We start from the raw sequence: 14,372 nt of genomic DNA, 5'->3' as shown, positions 1-14,372 counted from the left end.
TTCAAGTTTGATCATGAGATTGTAGCAACTGAGTGACATCTTCATGCTCCACCTCTAACTGCAGTTCCCTTGCTATTTCCACCATATCTGTAGTTGCTTCCTCCCCTTAAAGTCATCCATGAGCATTGAAATCAACTTTTTCAAACGCCTGTTGTTGATACAGTGACCTCCCATGAATCACAGACGTTCTTAATGCCATCTAGGATAATAAATCCTTTCCAGAAGGCTTTTGATTTTCTTTGCCCAGATCCAGCAAAGAAATCACCTTTCATGGCAGCTATGGCCTTATGAAATGTATTTCTTAAATAAAAGTGAAAATTGTTCCTGGATCCATGGGCTGCAGAATGGGTGTTGTGTTAGCAGGCATAAAAACATTTATCTCCTTATACATCTCCATCAGAGCTCTTGAGTGACCAGGTGCACTGTCAGCATTAATATTTTGAAAATAATCTTTTTTTTCCTGAGCAGTAGGTCTCAACAGTGGGCTTATATTCAGTAAACCATGTTGTACTTAGATGTGCTGTCATCCAGGCTGTTGTACCATCTCTAGAGCTCAGAGTATATTCAGCATAATTTTTAAGGGCCCTAAGATTTTCTGAATGATAAATGAGCACTGGCTTCAACTCAAAGTCAACTTAAAGTGACCGACATTAGCCCCTAACAAGAGTCAGCCTGTCCTTTGAAACCAGTCACTGACTTCTCTCTAGCTGTTTAAGTTGTATATGGCATCTCCTCCTCCCAATACTGCATAAGGCTATTTTACGTACCTTGTAAATCTATTGCTTAATTTAGGAGTCACTTTCATCTTGATCTTAGCTAGATCTTCTGGAGAACTTGCTGCTTCACCTTGTGCTTTTATGTTATGGAGACAGGTTATTTACTTCAATCTCATGAACCAACCTCTACTAGCTTCCAATTTTTCTTCTGCAGATTCCTCACTGCTCTCAGCCTTCATAAAACTGAAGAGTTAGGGCCTTGCTCTGGATTAGACTTTGGTTTAAGGGAATGTTATGAGTGGTTTGATCTTCTATCCAAACCACTAAAACTTTCTTCATATAAGCAGTAAGGCTTTTTCACTTTATTATTCATTGTGTTCAACAGAGCAACACTTTTAATTTCCTTCAAGAACTTTTCCTTTGCATTCACAACTTGGCTAACTGGTGCAAGAGACCCAGCTTTCAGCCTGTCTTGACTTTCAACATTCTTTTCTCACTAAACTTAATCATTTCTAGTTTTTGATTTGAAGTGGGTGGAGTGCAACTCTTCACTTGAACACTTCAGCCCACTGTACGGTTATTACTGGCCTATTCAATATTGTTTTGTCTCAGGGAAGAGAGAGGCCGGGAGAGAGATGGGGAAACAGCCAGTCAGTGAAGCACACACAACATTTATTAGGACGACCATCTTTTATGGGCATGGTTCGTGATGCCCCAAAATAATTACAACAGTAACATCAAAGATTACTGATCATAGATCACCGTAATAGATTAAAATGTGACACAGAGAGACGAAGTGAGCAAAAATGGTGCCAACAGACTTGCTCCCATGCAGGGTTGCTTGTAAAAAACTTGTAAACTTGTAAAACATGCAATATCTGCGAAGTGAAACACAATAAAGCAAAGCGCGCGGGAAAGTAAGTGTGCCTCTACGTTCTGCTTTAGCAGACACTAGGTGGCGAGCGTTATTTGAACTTTTACAGCAGGCCGCCTATCTGCTCCTGCACATTCATGGATTCGACCAACTAGGAATACAAAATACTTGAAAAAAATAACGATTTAAAAATAAAAGTAAAAAAAATCAGTATAACTATTTGCGCAGCACTTACACTGCATTAGGTACTATAAGTAAACCTTGAGATGATTTAAAAGTTATGAGAGGCTATGCATACATTAAATGCAAATACCACGCCACTTTATAGTAGAGACTTGAGCATCCGTATCTGCAGGTGGGCCTGGAACCAATCCCCTCCAGATACCAAGGGATGAATGACCATACCTGAGTGAACCTGTATTTGCAATGTTTTGGTCTGCTTAAGCCAAACATCAACTCTCACTGTGCAGTGTCACCAATATAGCTATACGAAATCAAGCTACATGTATATTCACCACTTATTTCTGTTTTATCACATTCATTAGTTCAGCCTATTTTTCACTTTCTTCCAAAATTACCCTCAATCTAATTACAAAAGCAGCGGCTAACTTTATTAAGAGTTTACACATCAGGTATTTTGCTAAGCACTTCACCGGCAGTATCAACTTTAACCTTTTAAGATAAAGAAACTGCAGAGACTGCGAGAGAGGAACAAGGTCAAAGAGCTAAGGAGCTGAGAGGCCGGGTCTGAACTCGGGCCCTGCTCTTAGCCGGCTACTATCTTGTCTCCGCCGGCGAGTCAGGTTTCTGGCGCTTTCAACACAATGGCATTCCAAGACTTCTCGCAGCAGTTCTTCCGAGCGGGAATTCGGTGTAAAACGATGGAATGCCGAGTGCTCCTAGGTTCTCATTTCTCCCTTCGCTCTCCTCAGACATTAGAAATATCTAATGTACCGGGAAGGAAAGCACTCATGGGGTTTTCTCAACACTACCTAGGAGGAGTGACAGGTGGCACTGTTCAAAAGCCCTTTTCCTTCACTGGAGGGAAAGCCAAAATCTGACCTTTCACCAAAGCTCCACCAACGAGTCTTTCCCCTTTTAACGCATACACTTTTCCCCCCAGTTCCTCAGCAGCAATTCAGGCCTTCTCCCCCAAGCTCTCACTGCACGTTCTCAAGGCTGCCAAGAAAAGAATTACTAGAAAAGAGAAAAAAGAAAGCCCGCAAAGACTCAACTGTGTGTGCTCTCAACTAACACGGCGCCGGCGCTGCCTTTACCGACGCTGGGAAGGCTTCTCCTCACTTCACGCGTGAGGACGGGCAGCGGGCGCAGAGAGCGGCGCTCCGCGGGACCCACAGCGGGGTTCACGATGGAGGCCCCGCGCCCGGCTCCCCCGCCAGGCTCCCTGCCCCAGCCCCACCGGACGACGCGGGCCCGGGAGCAGGAACGCGGGACGCTGCTGACCGCCCAGATCCCCGAACTCACGTTTGTACTCGGCCATCAGTCTCTTCAGCGCCGTCCCCGCCATGGCCCCGCAACAGCTGCGCTGACCGACCTCACCTCAGCCGCGCGCGTCCCTCCTGCCCCGACACCGGGGGCTGCTTCCGGGTCACCGTCACGGGCCCAGGAACTCTTCCGGGGCGTGGTGCGTAGCGCGCGTGCGCAATCGCCGCGGCGCGCTGTCGGGGTGGTGGGAGTTAACTGGCGGGAGCGGGTTCTCTCGGCTCTTGCCCGGTCCTTAGTCGCTCTGCGTGGTTGGTTCCGGTCCCGGCACTTACAGAGGCCTCAGGGTCCTGGTCTTGTAGAGACTTCCTGAACGGTGGCGCCTGTTCTAGTGTGTGCGCTGCCTGTTCCGTGCCAGCCGCGCGCTGCCGAAGGGCGGGAGGACGGAGTTTGTAGCGGGGAGGATGGAGGTTGGGGAGGGAGGGCGGAGACGAGATGGGAGGTCGCGGGGCGGTCGGGGGCTGGGAACAAGGCGCCTGAGGCGCGGGTCCGCACTGAACGTTCCAACCGCCCCCGGCCGGCCGGGTTTCAGGTTTGAAAAGGTGGGAAGGTTGGCTGTCCTGGCGCTTTTTCTCCACGTGTTGTGCGGCTCCGCTGGAGTTCGGGTCCAGCACCTTCTACTCCGAGGGAGAGAGCGGCCAGCTCCGCTGGGCAGCCTCGACCCCAGGGCACCCCCGGGAGGGAGGGCGCGGCTCGGGTCCCTGCCCGAGCCCCTGGGGTGCTGAGAGAATCCCCAGCGCCCCGCGTGGGCTCCCGGCCTCTCCACAGTTGAGGATCCTGTAAGGAGCTAGCCCTTTTCCCGTAATGGCTGTACTGAGTGGGAGTGCTTTCCCGATTGATCCGCAGTGAATAGGTGAGCGATTTGAACCCACATCCTTACTTCACAGTGAGTGCTTCGTGGCTGTCCAGTGCAAGGATGTATATACACACACACCTTTGCAAAAAACGTTTGCATCTCTTGCCTGGCTGTTCGTTGCAATAACCTCTTCATTTGTCTTTTCCCTTCCGGCATTGCAGATGATCCCTGTAAAAGAAGTCTGATCACATTCACACGCTGCTCCGCCCATTTCACTCAGTAAAGCACTGCCTTGGGCCACCCCGCCGTCCTCCCAGACCCTCCCGACATCCCTCTCACTCCACTCCAGCTGCCCTGGCTTCGTTCAGAGTCCCTGACTTTTCCCACCCCGGAAACACTTTCTTCTGGCGGCTCTGGTCCACGACTCTTCCCACTCTCTCTCAGTCTTTGCTCAAATGTTGCCTCTTCAGTGTGGCCTAGACCATCACCACCCTCCCTTCACCGCATACCTTTTTCTCTGCAACTGCTACCCAACACACCGTACTATAGAACTTACTAGCATGCTATAAATTTATTACCCTTATCTCTTGCTTCTAACCAAAACCGTGTTCCATGAGAGCCAAGGTTCTCTGCCTACTTCTGTCTTGTTTCTGGGGCATCCTCTGTACCTGGACACCATATACTCTTAATACGGATTTGTCAAATCAAATGAAATTTAACAATGCAAACTTCACAAGTATGCATATTGTAGGAAAATTCCCTAAAATTCAGAATTTCAGTCTACCTCTATCTTTTCAAATGACCACAGTGCTTTATAAAAATGACATTGTTCTTTGAGACTGTTTCAGAGAGTAATTTGTGCAAATGCAATGTGCAAAAAGTCACAATGGAGGTGTTTCCTCCCCCATTCAAGAGCTGCTCTCTCTGTAATCAGACAGCACCCCACACCCCAAGGCGTTTCTGTCCAGTGCTACTAAAGGAAAGCAGCTCCCCTTTTCCAGTTATGGGAAATATGGGCAATAAAGCATTACTGTCAATGCCGTGATGCTCACTATAACATCATATGCTGGATATTTTCATAATTTTATCAATCTTTTCCAGACATCTTACTGTAGAACACTGTATGTTCTCCAATTACTATTTTTCAGAAATGTGGTTTACAGCTTCTATCAGGATTAGCTTCGGCTTCAAGTGACAAAAGTCCAAAATATGAGTTGCTGAAATAAGATGGCAGTCTCTCCCCTCAACGGGGCTGTTACACCACCTTATCTTCGGAGAACCAGGCTCTCTGCAACATTTCTTTTCATGGTCATCATTCAGTTCCTTGTGTGAAATTCAAGTTTAGCTGGGCATCCTGTATTTTAATCGGCTAACTCATGCAACTCTCAACTCACTTGATGTAAGTGGCACTGGAGTCCCAGGGGTTCTGAGCAGCTAGTGTGTAATACTGCATGGCAGCACACCCTGGAGAGGCCAACTGTACAGAATAAAATTAATGCCTTCTATCTTTAGCAACTGAAGTTCTGAAATATAAAAAGGACCTCACAGCTTAACCCATGTCACACGGTGGGGCTTTCCCATGAACATCACGCGTTTCCAGCTGGGCACTCCTGCAGCATGGCTAAGATGACAAGTTTCCTGGGAGTGGGGGTTCCTTTCGGTGCAAAAACTGGAGAAGTTCCAGTTGGAACCCCAGGCATAGACACCAGGATAAATAGGGCCTCTGTCCTGCAGGAGCATCAATTTAACCCAAAGATTCAGTTTCTCATAATTAATGTTCTTGAAAATAGTAATCCCAACAAATCTATTTTTCCAAATGCACAATTCGCATAAATCTCAGAGAAAAGACAACCTCAAGAACATGCCAGCCGGGCGCGGTGGCTCAAGCCTGTAATCCCAGCACTTTGGGAGGCCGAGGCGGGTGGATCACGAGGTCAGGAGATCGAGACCATCCTGGCTAACATGGTGAAACCCCGTCTCTACTAAAAATACAAAAAAAAACTAGCCGGGCGTGGTGGCGGGCGCCTGTAGTCCCAGCTACTCGGAGGCTGAGGCAGGAGAATGGCGTGAACCTGAGAGGCGGAGCTTGCAGTGAGCCGAGATCGCGCCACTGCACTCCAGCCTGGGTGACACAGCGCGAGACTCTGTCTCAAAAAAAAAAAAAAAAAAAAAGAACATGCCTTTGCTGGGCGCCGTGGCTCACACCTGTAATCCCAACTACTTGAGAGGCTGAGGCAGGAGGATCACTTGAGGCCAGGAGTCTGAGATCAGCTTGGGCAACTGATTTATAGTTTGGATTTGTGTCCATGCCCAAACCTTACGGTTGAATTGTAATCCCCAGTGTTGGAGGAGGGGCCTGGCAGGAGGTGATTGGGTCATGGGGGCAGATTTTCCCCTTGCTGCTGTCACGGTGAGTTCTCACAAGATCTGCTTGTTTAAAAGTGTGTGGCATCTCCCCCTGCTCTCCCTCCTGCTCCAACCATGTAAGACGTGCCTCCTTCCTCTTCTGCCATGAGTTTCCTGAGGCCTCCCTAGCCACGCTTCCTGTACAGCCTACAGAACTATGAGTCAATTAAACCTCTTTTCTTTATAAATTACCGCAGTCTCAGGCAGTTCTTCATAGTAATGTGACGATGCACTAATACAGCAATATAGTGAGACCCCCATCTCTAAAAATTTTTTAAAACATCCTGCTGGTTCTTCTGCTGTGAGGTGTTGTGGATGGAAGTTCAAGCAGCACTGTCCTAATACATCCACATATGCTCTTGGCCATTATTCTCATCTAACCTATGTTGCCTGAGACACATCCCTTTCCTCGTGGATTTTGGCAGCCCCTTCGCCTCAGGCTGCCTAGGGAATCTGGCGGATGTCCCCGTCTCTGTATTGTGCCTTAATCCGTGCACTCTTCCTGGTGCAAATGAATCACGTATTCCATCTCCACAGATGCCCATCTTCCTTCACCTTGGGTTCACTCAACTGATGGGCTAAAACAGCTCATTTTCAACCTGGGTTTTGTTACACCATTGCATACTGGGAAATTCTTAAAGCCAAATCAATGTCAGTTCCATTTCAAAGCAGATAGGTAAGTTGTCCATGGCAGAAGGAAAGCCGACTTACATGCAAACACCAGAAAACGAGAGATGTCCTAGACTAACACCCAAGCTTATCTGCCTCTAAAATCCACCCTTTCTTTACATACGAAACCCAGGAGAGGAAGGGTAATCTGTCACAGTGATGCTGGCTCAGACAGCTGTCAGCCAGGAGGTCTCTGAGGAGAGGATACATCCCTCAGCAGGAAAAAGGCTGGACTAGCATTGTTGATGTGCCAGGGGAGGGGAAATGAGCCACTAGGTGAATGCTAACCTTCCAGCGGCTAGCTTTTCAATCAAAGTTTCTCCGTGCAGTGGCCACGCGGAATCATCAGTTCAAACACTGAACTGTACCGGTACGCCCCAACCTTCAAATGCAGTGTTTAGTAGAAGCCAAGAGACAGAATACCAAACTATATTTACTGTTTACAGTAGTAAAGGACAACAAATAATGTACAAATTGGTGAATAAACACAACAGAGCCAACAAACATCCCACCCGAGCCCATACAGCAAACAGGAAATGAGAACATTTCAGCAAGATTTCAAGCAAGCAAGAGATGATGGGTGGTGGTTCAGGTGACTATAAAAGGCAGAGAATGGCCACCAAGCAGCAATGGAGCCTCAGGGAACGACAGTAGGCAGAACTATGAAAATGTTTAATTGGTATAGATCCCAAAATATTTCACAGAACTGAAATCACCAGACTAATGCATAAATTCAATACATATTTGGAAAGCAGCACGGCACAAACCCACGAGAAGAACATGAAGTCATCATTCCATGGGTTCATTTGTAACCACACTTGGAAGTAGCTCTTTTACACGACAACGTAACTGCAAATTCAGCAATACTTAATCTTACTTTTTTATGTATAGACCATAATTATTCATCAGAAGCAAATACTGGAAGAAATCTGAGGCCACAACACCATTACCAAATGAGAAATGTGGGAATTTCTTCAATATTAAGAGGAAGAGAAAAGCCAATTTTGGTTGTGCCAGTCCTTGCCTGTGTACCGACGCCAGGTACTGAGCAGGGAGTGGGGTGGGAGGGATGGCAGGGGGTGGGTCCTCGGCCTCAGACCCCGAGATTACATGCTTGAGGGCCAGAGAGCACGTGGGGTCAAATTACCAAAGGACCCAGTTATTTTTTAACCTTTGAAGAAGCATTCCAGTATTTTCCCTTCAACTTTTCCATATACTGACAAAGCATACATTTGCAATATTTAGCATTTTAATCACCTGTGCCTATAACAGCAAGTGACAGTCTATCCTCCCTACCCACCTTGCCCCCATTACCTGTCCAAGAGCCGCACCCCCACTGCGGGAAACACCAATTCTCTGTGTGACTGGAGTGAGCGGGGGAGAGGCAGCAACTCAGGAGTCAGGTCCCTAGCCAGACTAAAAGCGAACATTCAGGCTATAATTCTGGGGTTAAAAAATGTTTTAGGTGGGGGGAAAAACACAAATGAATACACAAAAAAACCCAAAATACCTTGCAACTCATTTTACCTGAACAAAGATAACAATTCTGATTGGCCCAATTTAAGTTACAGATTCATCCCTGCAGATATAGTTTCGAGTTGCACTTGAAGTACATCAGAGAGAGGAAAATCATTGTGGTGAATGTCCTCGAGTTTCCGCAGACGCCTTTGTGGTCGGCATGGTCACGTGCTCACCATTCAACATCAATGCAAGGACGGACGGCCCGGGCTGGGGACGGGCCCTCTAGAAACCATGCCCTGCCAGGCTGCTCTCCGGCGCACCTCCTGTCTGCTGCTGGAACACGTCGATGGTGTCCTCGTCCTCCATCTCCAGCTGTCAGGGTTGTCACAGCAGGCACACCGAGAGAGAGGGGAGCTTGTTAGTTTTCATCAGAAAGCGGGAAGATCCTCCCTAGCATGAGTGTTCCCTGACACTAGCGACATCACCTGATCCCACCTTGGCTCCTGTCCATCCCCTCACTGCAGCTCAGCACGCATGGAAGAGGCATTGCTATGTGCTCACCACAGCCCTTACGGTTCAGCAAGCTTCCCCTAACAAAACTCACAAAAGCAGATTCACAGCTACAATGTTAACTGAGAGAAAAACTGAGTCTAGAAGATAAACTGAAATGTATAAAATTCTTAGTGAAAAATTACACAAAAACAGAGTCTACTTAAGAACATCTGATTAGCAGCACTGAGTCCTAGGACCCGCAGGAGCCATGCGCTTTATACCAAGTGCGAGGGACCATGCCATGAAAGCCAAAGCCCCCAGCTCACAGAAGGGCCCATCAAGTGAGGGTCCACGGCTGGCTTCTCCCGCCCCTCCCCGTTCAAAGCCCAGGCAAGGTGGTGAAACACCCCTGCTCACTTCTCTTCTCCCGACACAGTGGGCGCAAAACACCCACCCTGATCATCTTCCATCCTCTGAGCAAGGGGAAGCTTCTGCCAGTTCCTACAGAGACTCAGCGAGGCTGGAAGCAGTCATGCTCCCAAATGGAAAGAAGTCCCATCAGGGCTGTCGGCCACCCTCACCCTGCCACCGACACTACGGGCCGGAGGGAGAGCCCCCAGGCAGGGCTCCTTCTGCCTCTTGGTCCACCTGTCCACAGCCTGCCCCCGGACTCCCAGTCAAGTCCTGGAGACTCCACAAGGCCCTCCCCGCTCAGCTGCTCTCAGCAGCCTCTCCCTGGTGAACACTCCCAGAGCTGCCACTTTTTAGCGGTGTGTAGATTTCGTAAAGTAGCTAGAAATGGATACTTATTGCAAAGATGTTTTCAATATTTAATAAATACTGAATATTAAATGTTTAAAATACTAAATGTTTTGCAAAAGTATTTCCACATAAAACATTCCAGTGGATTCTCACAACTTTGAAAGGGAGAAAAAGCTCCATTTACAGACAGACAAAACTGAGCCTCCACAGAATGAAGTGACTCTTGGTCACAGGGCCATCAGCTGACAAATGATAAGAGCTGCAATTTGAACCAAGTTTTTTTTAAAAAGTCTGTTTTGGGCCGGGCGCGGTGGCTCAAGCCTGTAATCCCAGCACTTTGGGAGGCCGAGACGGGCGGATCACGAGGTCAGGAGATCGAGACCATCCTGGCGAACATGGTGAAACCCCGTCTCTACTAAAAAATACAAAAAACTAGCCGGGCGAGTGGCGGGCGCCTGTAGTCCCAGCTACTCGGGAGGCTGAGGCAGGAGAATGGCGTAAACCCGGGAGGCGGAGCTTGCAGTGAGCTGAGATCCGGCCACTGCACTCCAGCCTGGGTGACAGAGCGAGACTCCGTCTCAAAAAAAAAAAAAAAAAAAAAGTCTGTTTTGGGCAGGTGCAGTGGCTCACACCTGTAATCCGAGCACTTTGGGAGGCTGAGGTGGGCGAGATCAGGAGATCAAGACCATCCTGGCTGGCCGGGCGCGGTGGCTCACGCCTGTAATCCCAGCACTTTGGGAGGCCGAGGCGGGCGGATCACAAGGTCAGGAGATCGAGACCATGGTGAAACCCCGTCTCTACTAAAAATACAAAAAATTAGCCGGGCGCAGTGGCAGGTGCCTGTAGTCCCAGCTACTTGGGAGGCTGAGGCAGGAGAATGGCAGGAACCCGGGAGGCGGAGCTTGCAGTGAGCCGAGATCGCGCCACTGCATTCCAGCCTGGGCGACAGAGCGAGACTCCATCTCAAAAAAAAAAAAAAAAAAACCCATCCTGGCTAACATGGTAAAACCCCGTCTCTATTAAAAGTACAAAAAAATTAGCCAGGCGCGGTGGCAGGCGCCTGTAGTCCCAGCTACTCCGGAGGCTGAGGCAGGAGAATGGCGGGAACCCGGGAGGCGGAGCCTGCAGTGAGCTGAGTTCGCGCCACTGCACTCCAGCCTGGGCGACAGAGCGAGACTCCATCTCAAAAAAAAAAAAAAATCTGTTTCCAAGTCCAAAGCTCTTTCCACGACAATATGATGCCCTGCAACGTGATATATGAAATCTCATTCATTTCGGCATGTGACAGGTACGTGAGAGAAACACCTGTGCAGACGGATGATCAGGTGTGATGGCACATTCTGCCCCCACGTCACTTGTGCAAGTTACTTAAAAGGCACAAGAATCCAGTCGGCCCCTGAGCTGCACACGGGCTACAACTGCAAGTGTCCAGAGGATGGGCAGGAAGGGGCCACTGAGTGGTCCTCACACCCCCGCTTCCCTTACAGTGAGGACGGGCCCAGCACTCACTCCATCTCCAAACAGCAAGAATGATGTCTGCAAAGCAGTTTTCTCATTTGAAAATTTAAATCTAAAATTTGAAAAATAAATAATCTAATAATCAGTATCATTAAGGAAAAAAAGAAAGGCATTCTGTATGAGCTCCCATCTACGATTCTCAAATAAGCATATCCCAAATGGCAATTACCCAACGCAAATCGGAAGTCGCCCTGGAACCACGCAAAGCCAGCTCCATACCTGTGCTGGAGTGTCGGTTTCATTAATTGGCTGCCCGTCAAACCTGAATCTAATCTGTCTCATTGACAAACCCTGAAAAGGAAAAGCAGTTGCCATTAAACATGTCCAGATACAGCTTAATTCAAAAATCAAATATTTTAATCCAAGTATCAGCATTCTGATATGCAGATTTATGATCCAGTTCAGTATTAAAAACTCACCAGTGGGCCTACAATCTCTTTCAAGCAGTGCCTGACACCACTGCCTTCAGAACCCACTTTTCTACCATCTTCTCTCTGATGGGCTAAAACAGCTCATTTTCAACCCAAGTTTTGTTACACCACTATATACTGGGAACTTCTTAAAGCCAACTCAGTGTCAGTTCAGTTTCAAAGCAGATAGCTAAGTTGTCCATGGCAGAAGGAAAGCAGACACAACATTCAAACACGAGAAAACAAGAGATGTCCTAGACTAACATCCAAACTCATCTGCCTCTAAAATCCACTTTCTTTACATACGAAACCCAGGTGAGGAAGGGTAACCTGTCACAGTGATGCTGGCTCAGAGAGCTGTCAGCCAGGAGGTCTCTGAAGAGAGGATGCATCCCTCAGCAGGAAAAAAGCTGGACTAGCATTGGTGACGTGCCAGGGGAGGGCAAGTGAGCCACTGGGTGAATACTAATCTTCCAGCGGCTAGCTTTTCAATCAAAGTTTCTCAGTGCAGTGGCTATGTGGAATGGTCAATTCAAACACTGAATCTTCTCTGTCCTGGTGCCCTGACCTGTCCTGGGTCATCCCTCCCATTTCCTTCCAGAAGCCGAGTAGAAATTCTACAATGCTGGCACCACCACCTTCCCCCTTTACAAAGTTCTCAGCAAGGAACAGGTTGTGTGCCAATGAGGGACAGATAAGAAGGCTGCGTGAGGCCAGGGAGCAGTCACCACCATGACTTTGGCCTTGTGGAGGGCAGCCGGAAAGAGAGCACGCAGCCTTTCTGTGTCCTGAGGGAATGGAGAAACGTGGTCGGGGCAAAAACATTTCCTCAACAAGCAGTTCTGATTCAACTGAAACAGGACAGACGGCGTTAAAACGTGCATCTCTGCTCCCTCCTGAAACCCCACTGAAATGATGTACATGAGAAAGGCACAAACAGCAAGGACAAAGAAAATGGCGGCAGGGATGGGCAGAGATGTCAATGCTGGGCTGTGCCAGAGGCTACTGAGGCGTGGACACTGGTGGTCTGATGGACACTGGATTAGGATCCTGGGAAGGAGGGACTGGGCACACCCCAGCCTGTGTGGCAGGCAGCCTATTCTGAACAGCTGCCTGGAAGTTCACATGCAGACTTCAGCAGGACCCCCACAACCCTGTGCCTCCCACGGCAGCACACAGGAGGTCTGCTTTCTGAAGAGGTGGGTGCAGGGCTCCAGGCGTAGGACGAAAACAGGCCCATGGAAGCGCGTGCCCCCAGCACTGCGCACCAAGTCCCCTCTCCCCTCCAGATGTGCCCCCAGGAGGCTGGCCGGAGACTGGAGGACTCAACTCTCCAACTTAGCATCTGGGTGCCTCCAGAACCTGCAATCCAGACAGGTCACCCCAGAGATACACAGCCCTGGCAGCACAGCCATCCATGTACATGGCTTCTCACCAGCTTCTCAGCGCTCCATGCTTGCAGAGAAGTCAGCCTGCATGACAGTAGTCAGGGTAAGGCTCACTGTGCAGCAGCCCGGAGAGGAGAGGAGGGGAGGAGCACAGAGGAGAACGGACAGGAAGGAGGCAGGAGAACGCTCCCAACACAGGCCCACACATGCACATACCCCCACACATACACACACATGCACAAAGATATGGACATACACACCACACACACCTACACTCACAATTCAAGTTCTATGGGAAGTAAAAAATAATACTACCTTCAGAAAACAATCAATTGCTACTGAGGATGGGTATGGTGGCTCACACCTGTAATCCCACACTTTGGGAGACACAAGCAGGAGGATCGCTTGAGCCCAGGAATTCGAGACCAACCTGGACCACACAGGGAGACCCCCATCAACACAAAATAAAAAAATTAGCCAGGTGTGGTGGCGTGTACCTGTAGTCCCACCTACTCAGGAGGCTGAGGTGGGTGGATCACTTGAGCCCCAGGGGTCAAGGCTGCAGTGAACCATGATCACACCACTGTGCTGCAGCTTGGGGGACAGAGTGAGACCCTGTCTCAAAAAAAATAAACAAACTGCTACTGAGAAAAAAAGAACACTCAACAGAAATAGAAAAGAACTTTTGGAAATTAAAAATCATGACAGAGATGAGAATGTCCACAGAAAGTGGAAAGATAAGGTTGAAATGACCTCCAAGAAAGGAGACCAACAGCAACAATAAAGCCCAAAGCAAAATGGGAGAAAAATTATCAAATGTAAACTAGGACAATTAGCAGCAGGAGGAACAGGAACTCCAAAAAGAGGGACCAGAGTGTGGAGAAGGACACAAATTATCAAAGAACTAACATACGGCATATTTCTTGAATAAAAATAAATGTCCAGATCCATAAAGTACCCAGCAGCATGAGTGATAAAATCACCCAACTCTGAGGCACATAAGGGAACACTGGAATGCCAGAATATGGTCCCAGATACTTCCAGAGAAAAACCAAGTTACAAACAAAGCACAGAGAATCAGAATCCACTGAACGGCCGGGCGCGGTGGCTCAAGCCTGTAATCCCAGCACTTTGGGAGGCCGAGGCGGGTGGATCACGAGGTCAGGAGATCGAGACTATCCTGGCTAACATGGTGAAACCCCGTCTCTACTAAAAATACAAAAAACTAGCCGGGCGTGGTGGCGGGCGCCTGTAGTCTCAGCTACTTGGGAGGCTGAGGCGGGAGAATGGCGTGAACCCGGGAGGCGGAGCTTGCAGTGAGCCGAGATCACGCCACTGCACTCCAGCCTGGGAGCACAGCGAGACTCCGTCTCAAAA

General features: G+C 48.7%; 2 protein-coding genes across 11 annotated transcripts in view; both read right to left on the bottom strand.

Annotated features, from left to right (window-relative positions):
- UBE2G2 (ubiquitin conjugating enzyme E2 G2) overlaps positions 1 to 3,393 on the bottom strand; it is a 33,618-nt gene extending 30,225 nt beyond the window's left edge. For 2 of the 4 annotated variants that reach the window (XR_003118563.1, XM_025379435.1), the window contains exon 1: positions 3,076 to 3,393. Coding sequence is in view for 1 of the 4 variants with exons in the window: in XM_025379435.1 (XP_025235220.1) it covers positions 3,076 to 3,118 (43 nt within the window). In the remaining 3 variants the exon portion in view is untranslated. The remainder of the gene's footprint in view (positions 1 to 3,075) is intronic. The other 2 variants (XM_025379437.1, XM_025379436.1) reach the window with 2 other exon arrangements.
- A 3,984-nt stretch (positions 3,394 to 7,377) lies between these two features.
- Positions 7,378 to 14,372, bottom strand: part of SUMO3 (small ubiquitin-like modifier 3) — an 18,622-nt gene continuing 11,627 nt past the window's right edge. Inside the window, exons 3-5 of one of the 7 annotated variants that reach the window (XM_025378719.1) lie at positions 11,417 to 11,488; positions 8,659 to 8,797; positions 7,799 to 7,813 (exon numbers count right to left, since the gene is read on the bottom strand). In XM_025378719.1, the coding sequence (XP_025234504.1) occupies positions 8,708 to 8,797; positions 11,417 to 11,488 (162 nt within the window). In that variant the 3' untranslated portion in view covers positions 7,799 to 7,813; positions 8,659 to 8,707. Of the gene's footprint in view, positions 8,798 to 11,366; positions 11,489 to 12,222; positions 12,396 to 14,372 lie in introns of those variants that run through there. The other 6 variants (XM_025378718.1, XM_025378717.1, XM_025378722.1 and 3 more) reach the window with 6 other exon arrangements.

Source organism: Theropithecus gelada, chromosome 3 (genome assembly GCF_003255815.1).
Source record: "Theropithecus gelada isolate Dixy chromosome 3, Tgel_1.0, whole genome shotgun sequence".
Lineage (NCBI taxonomy): Eukaryota > Metazoa > Chordata > Mammalia > Primates > Cercopithecidae > Theropithecus > Theropithecus gelada.
The sequence above is the reverse complement of the archived record's forward strand: the minus strand, read 5'-3'. Positions and strand labels throughout refer to the sequence as shown.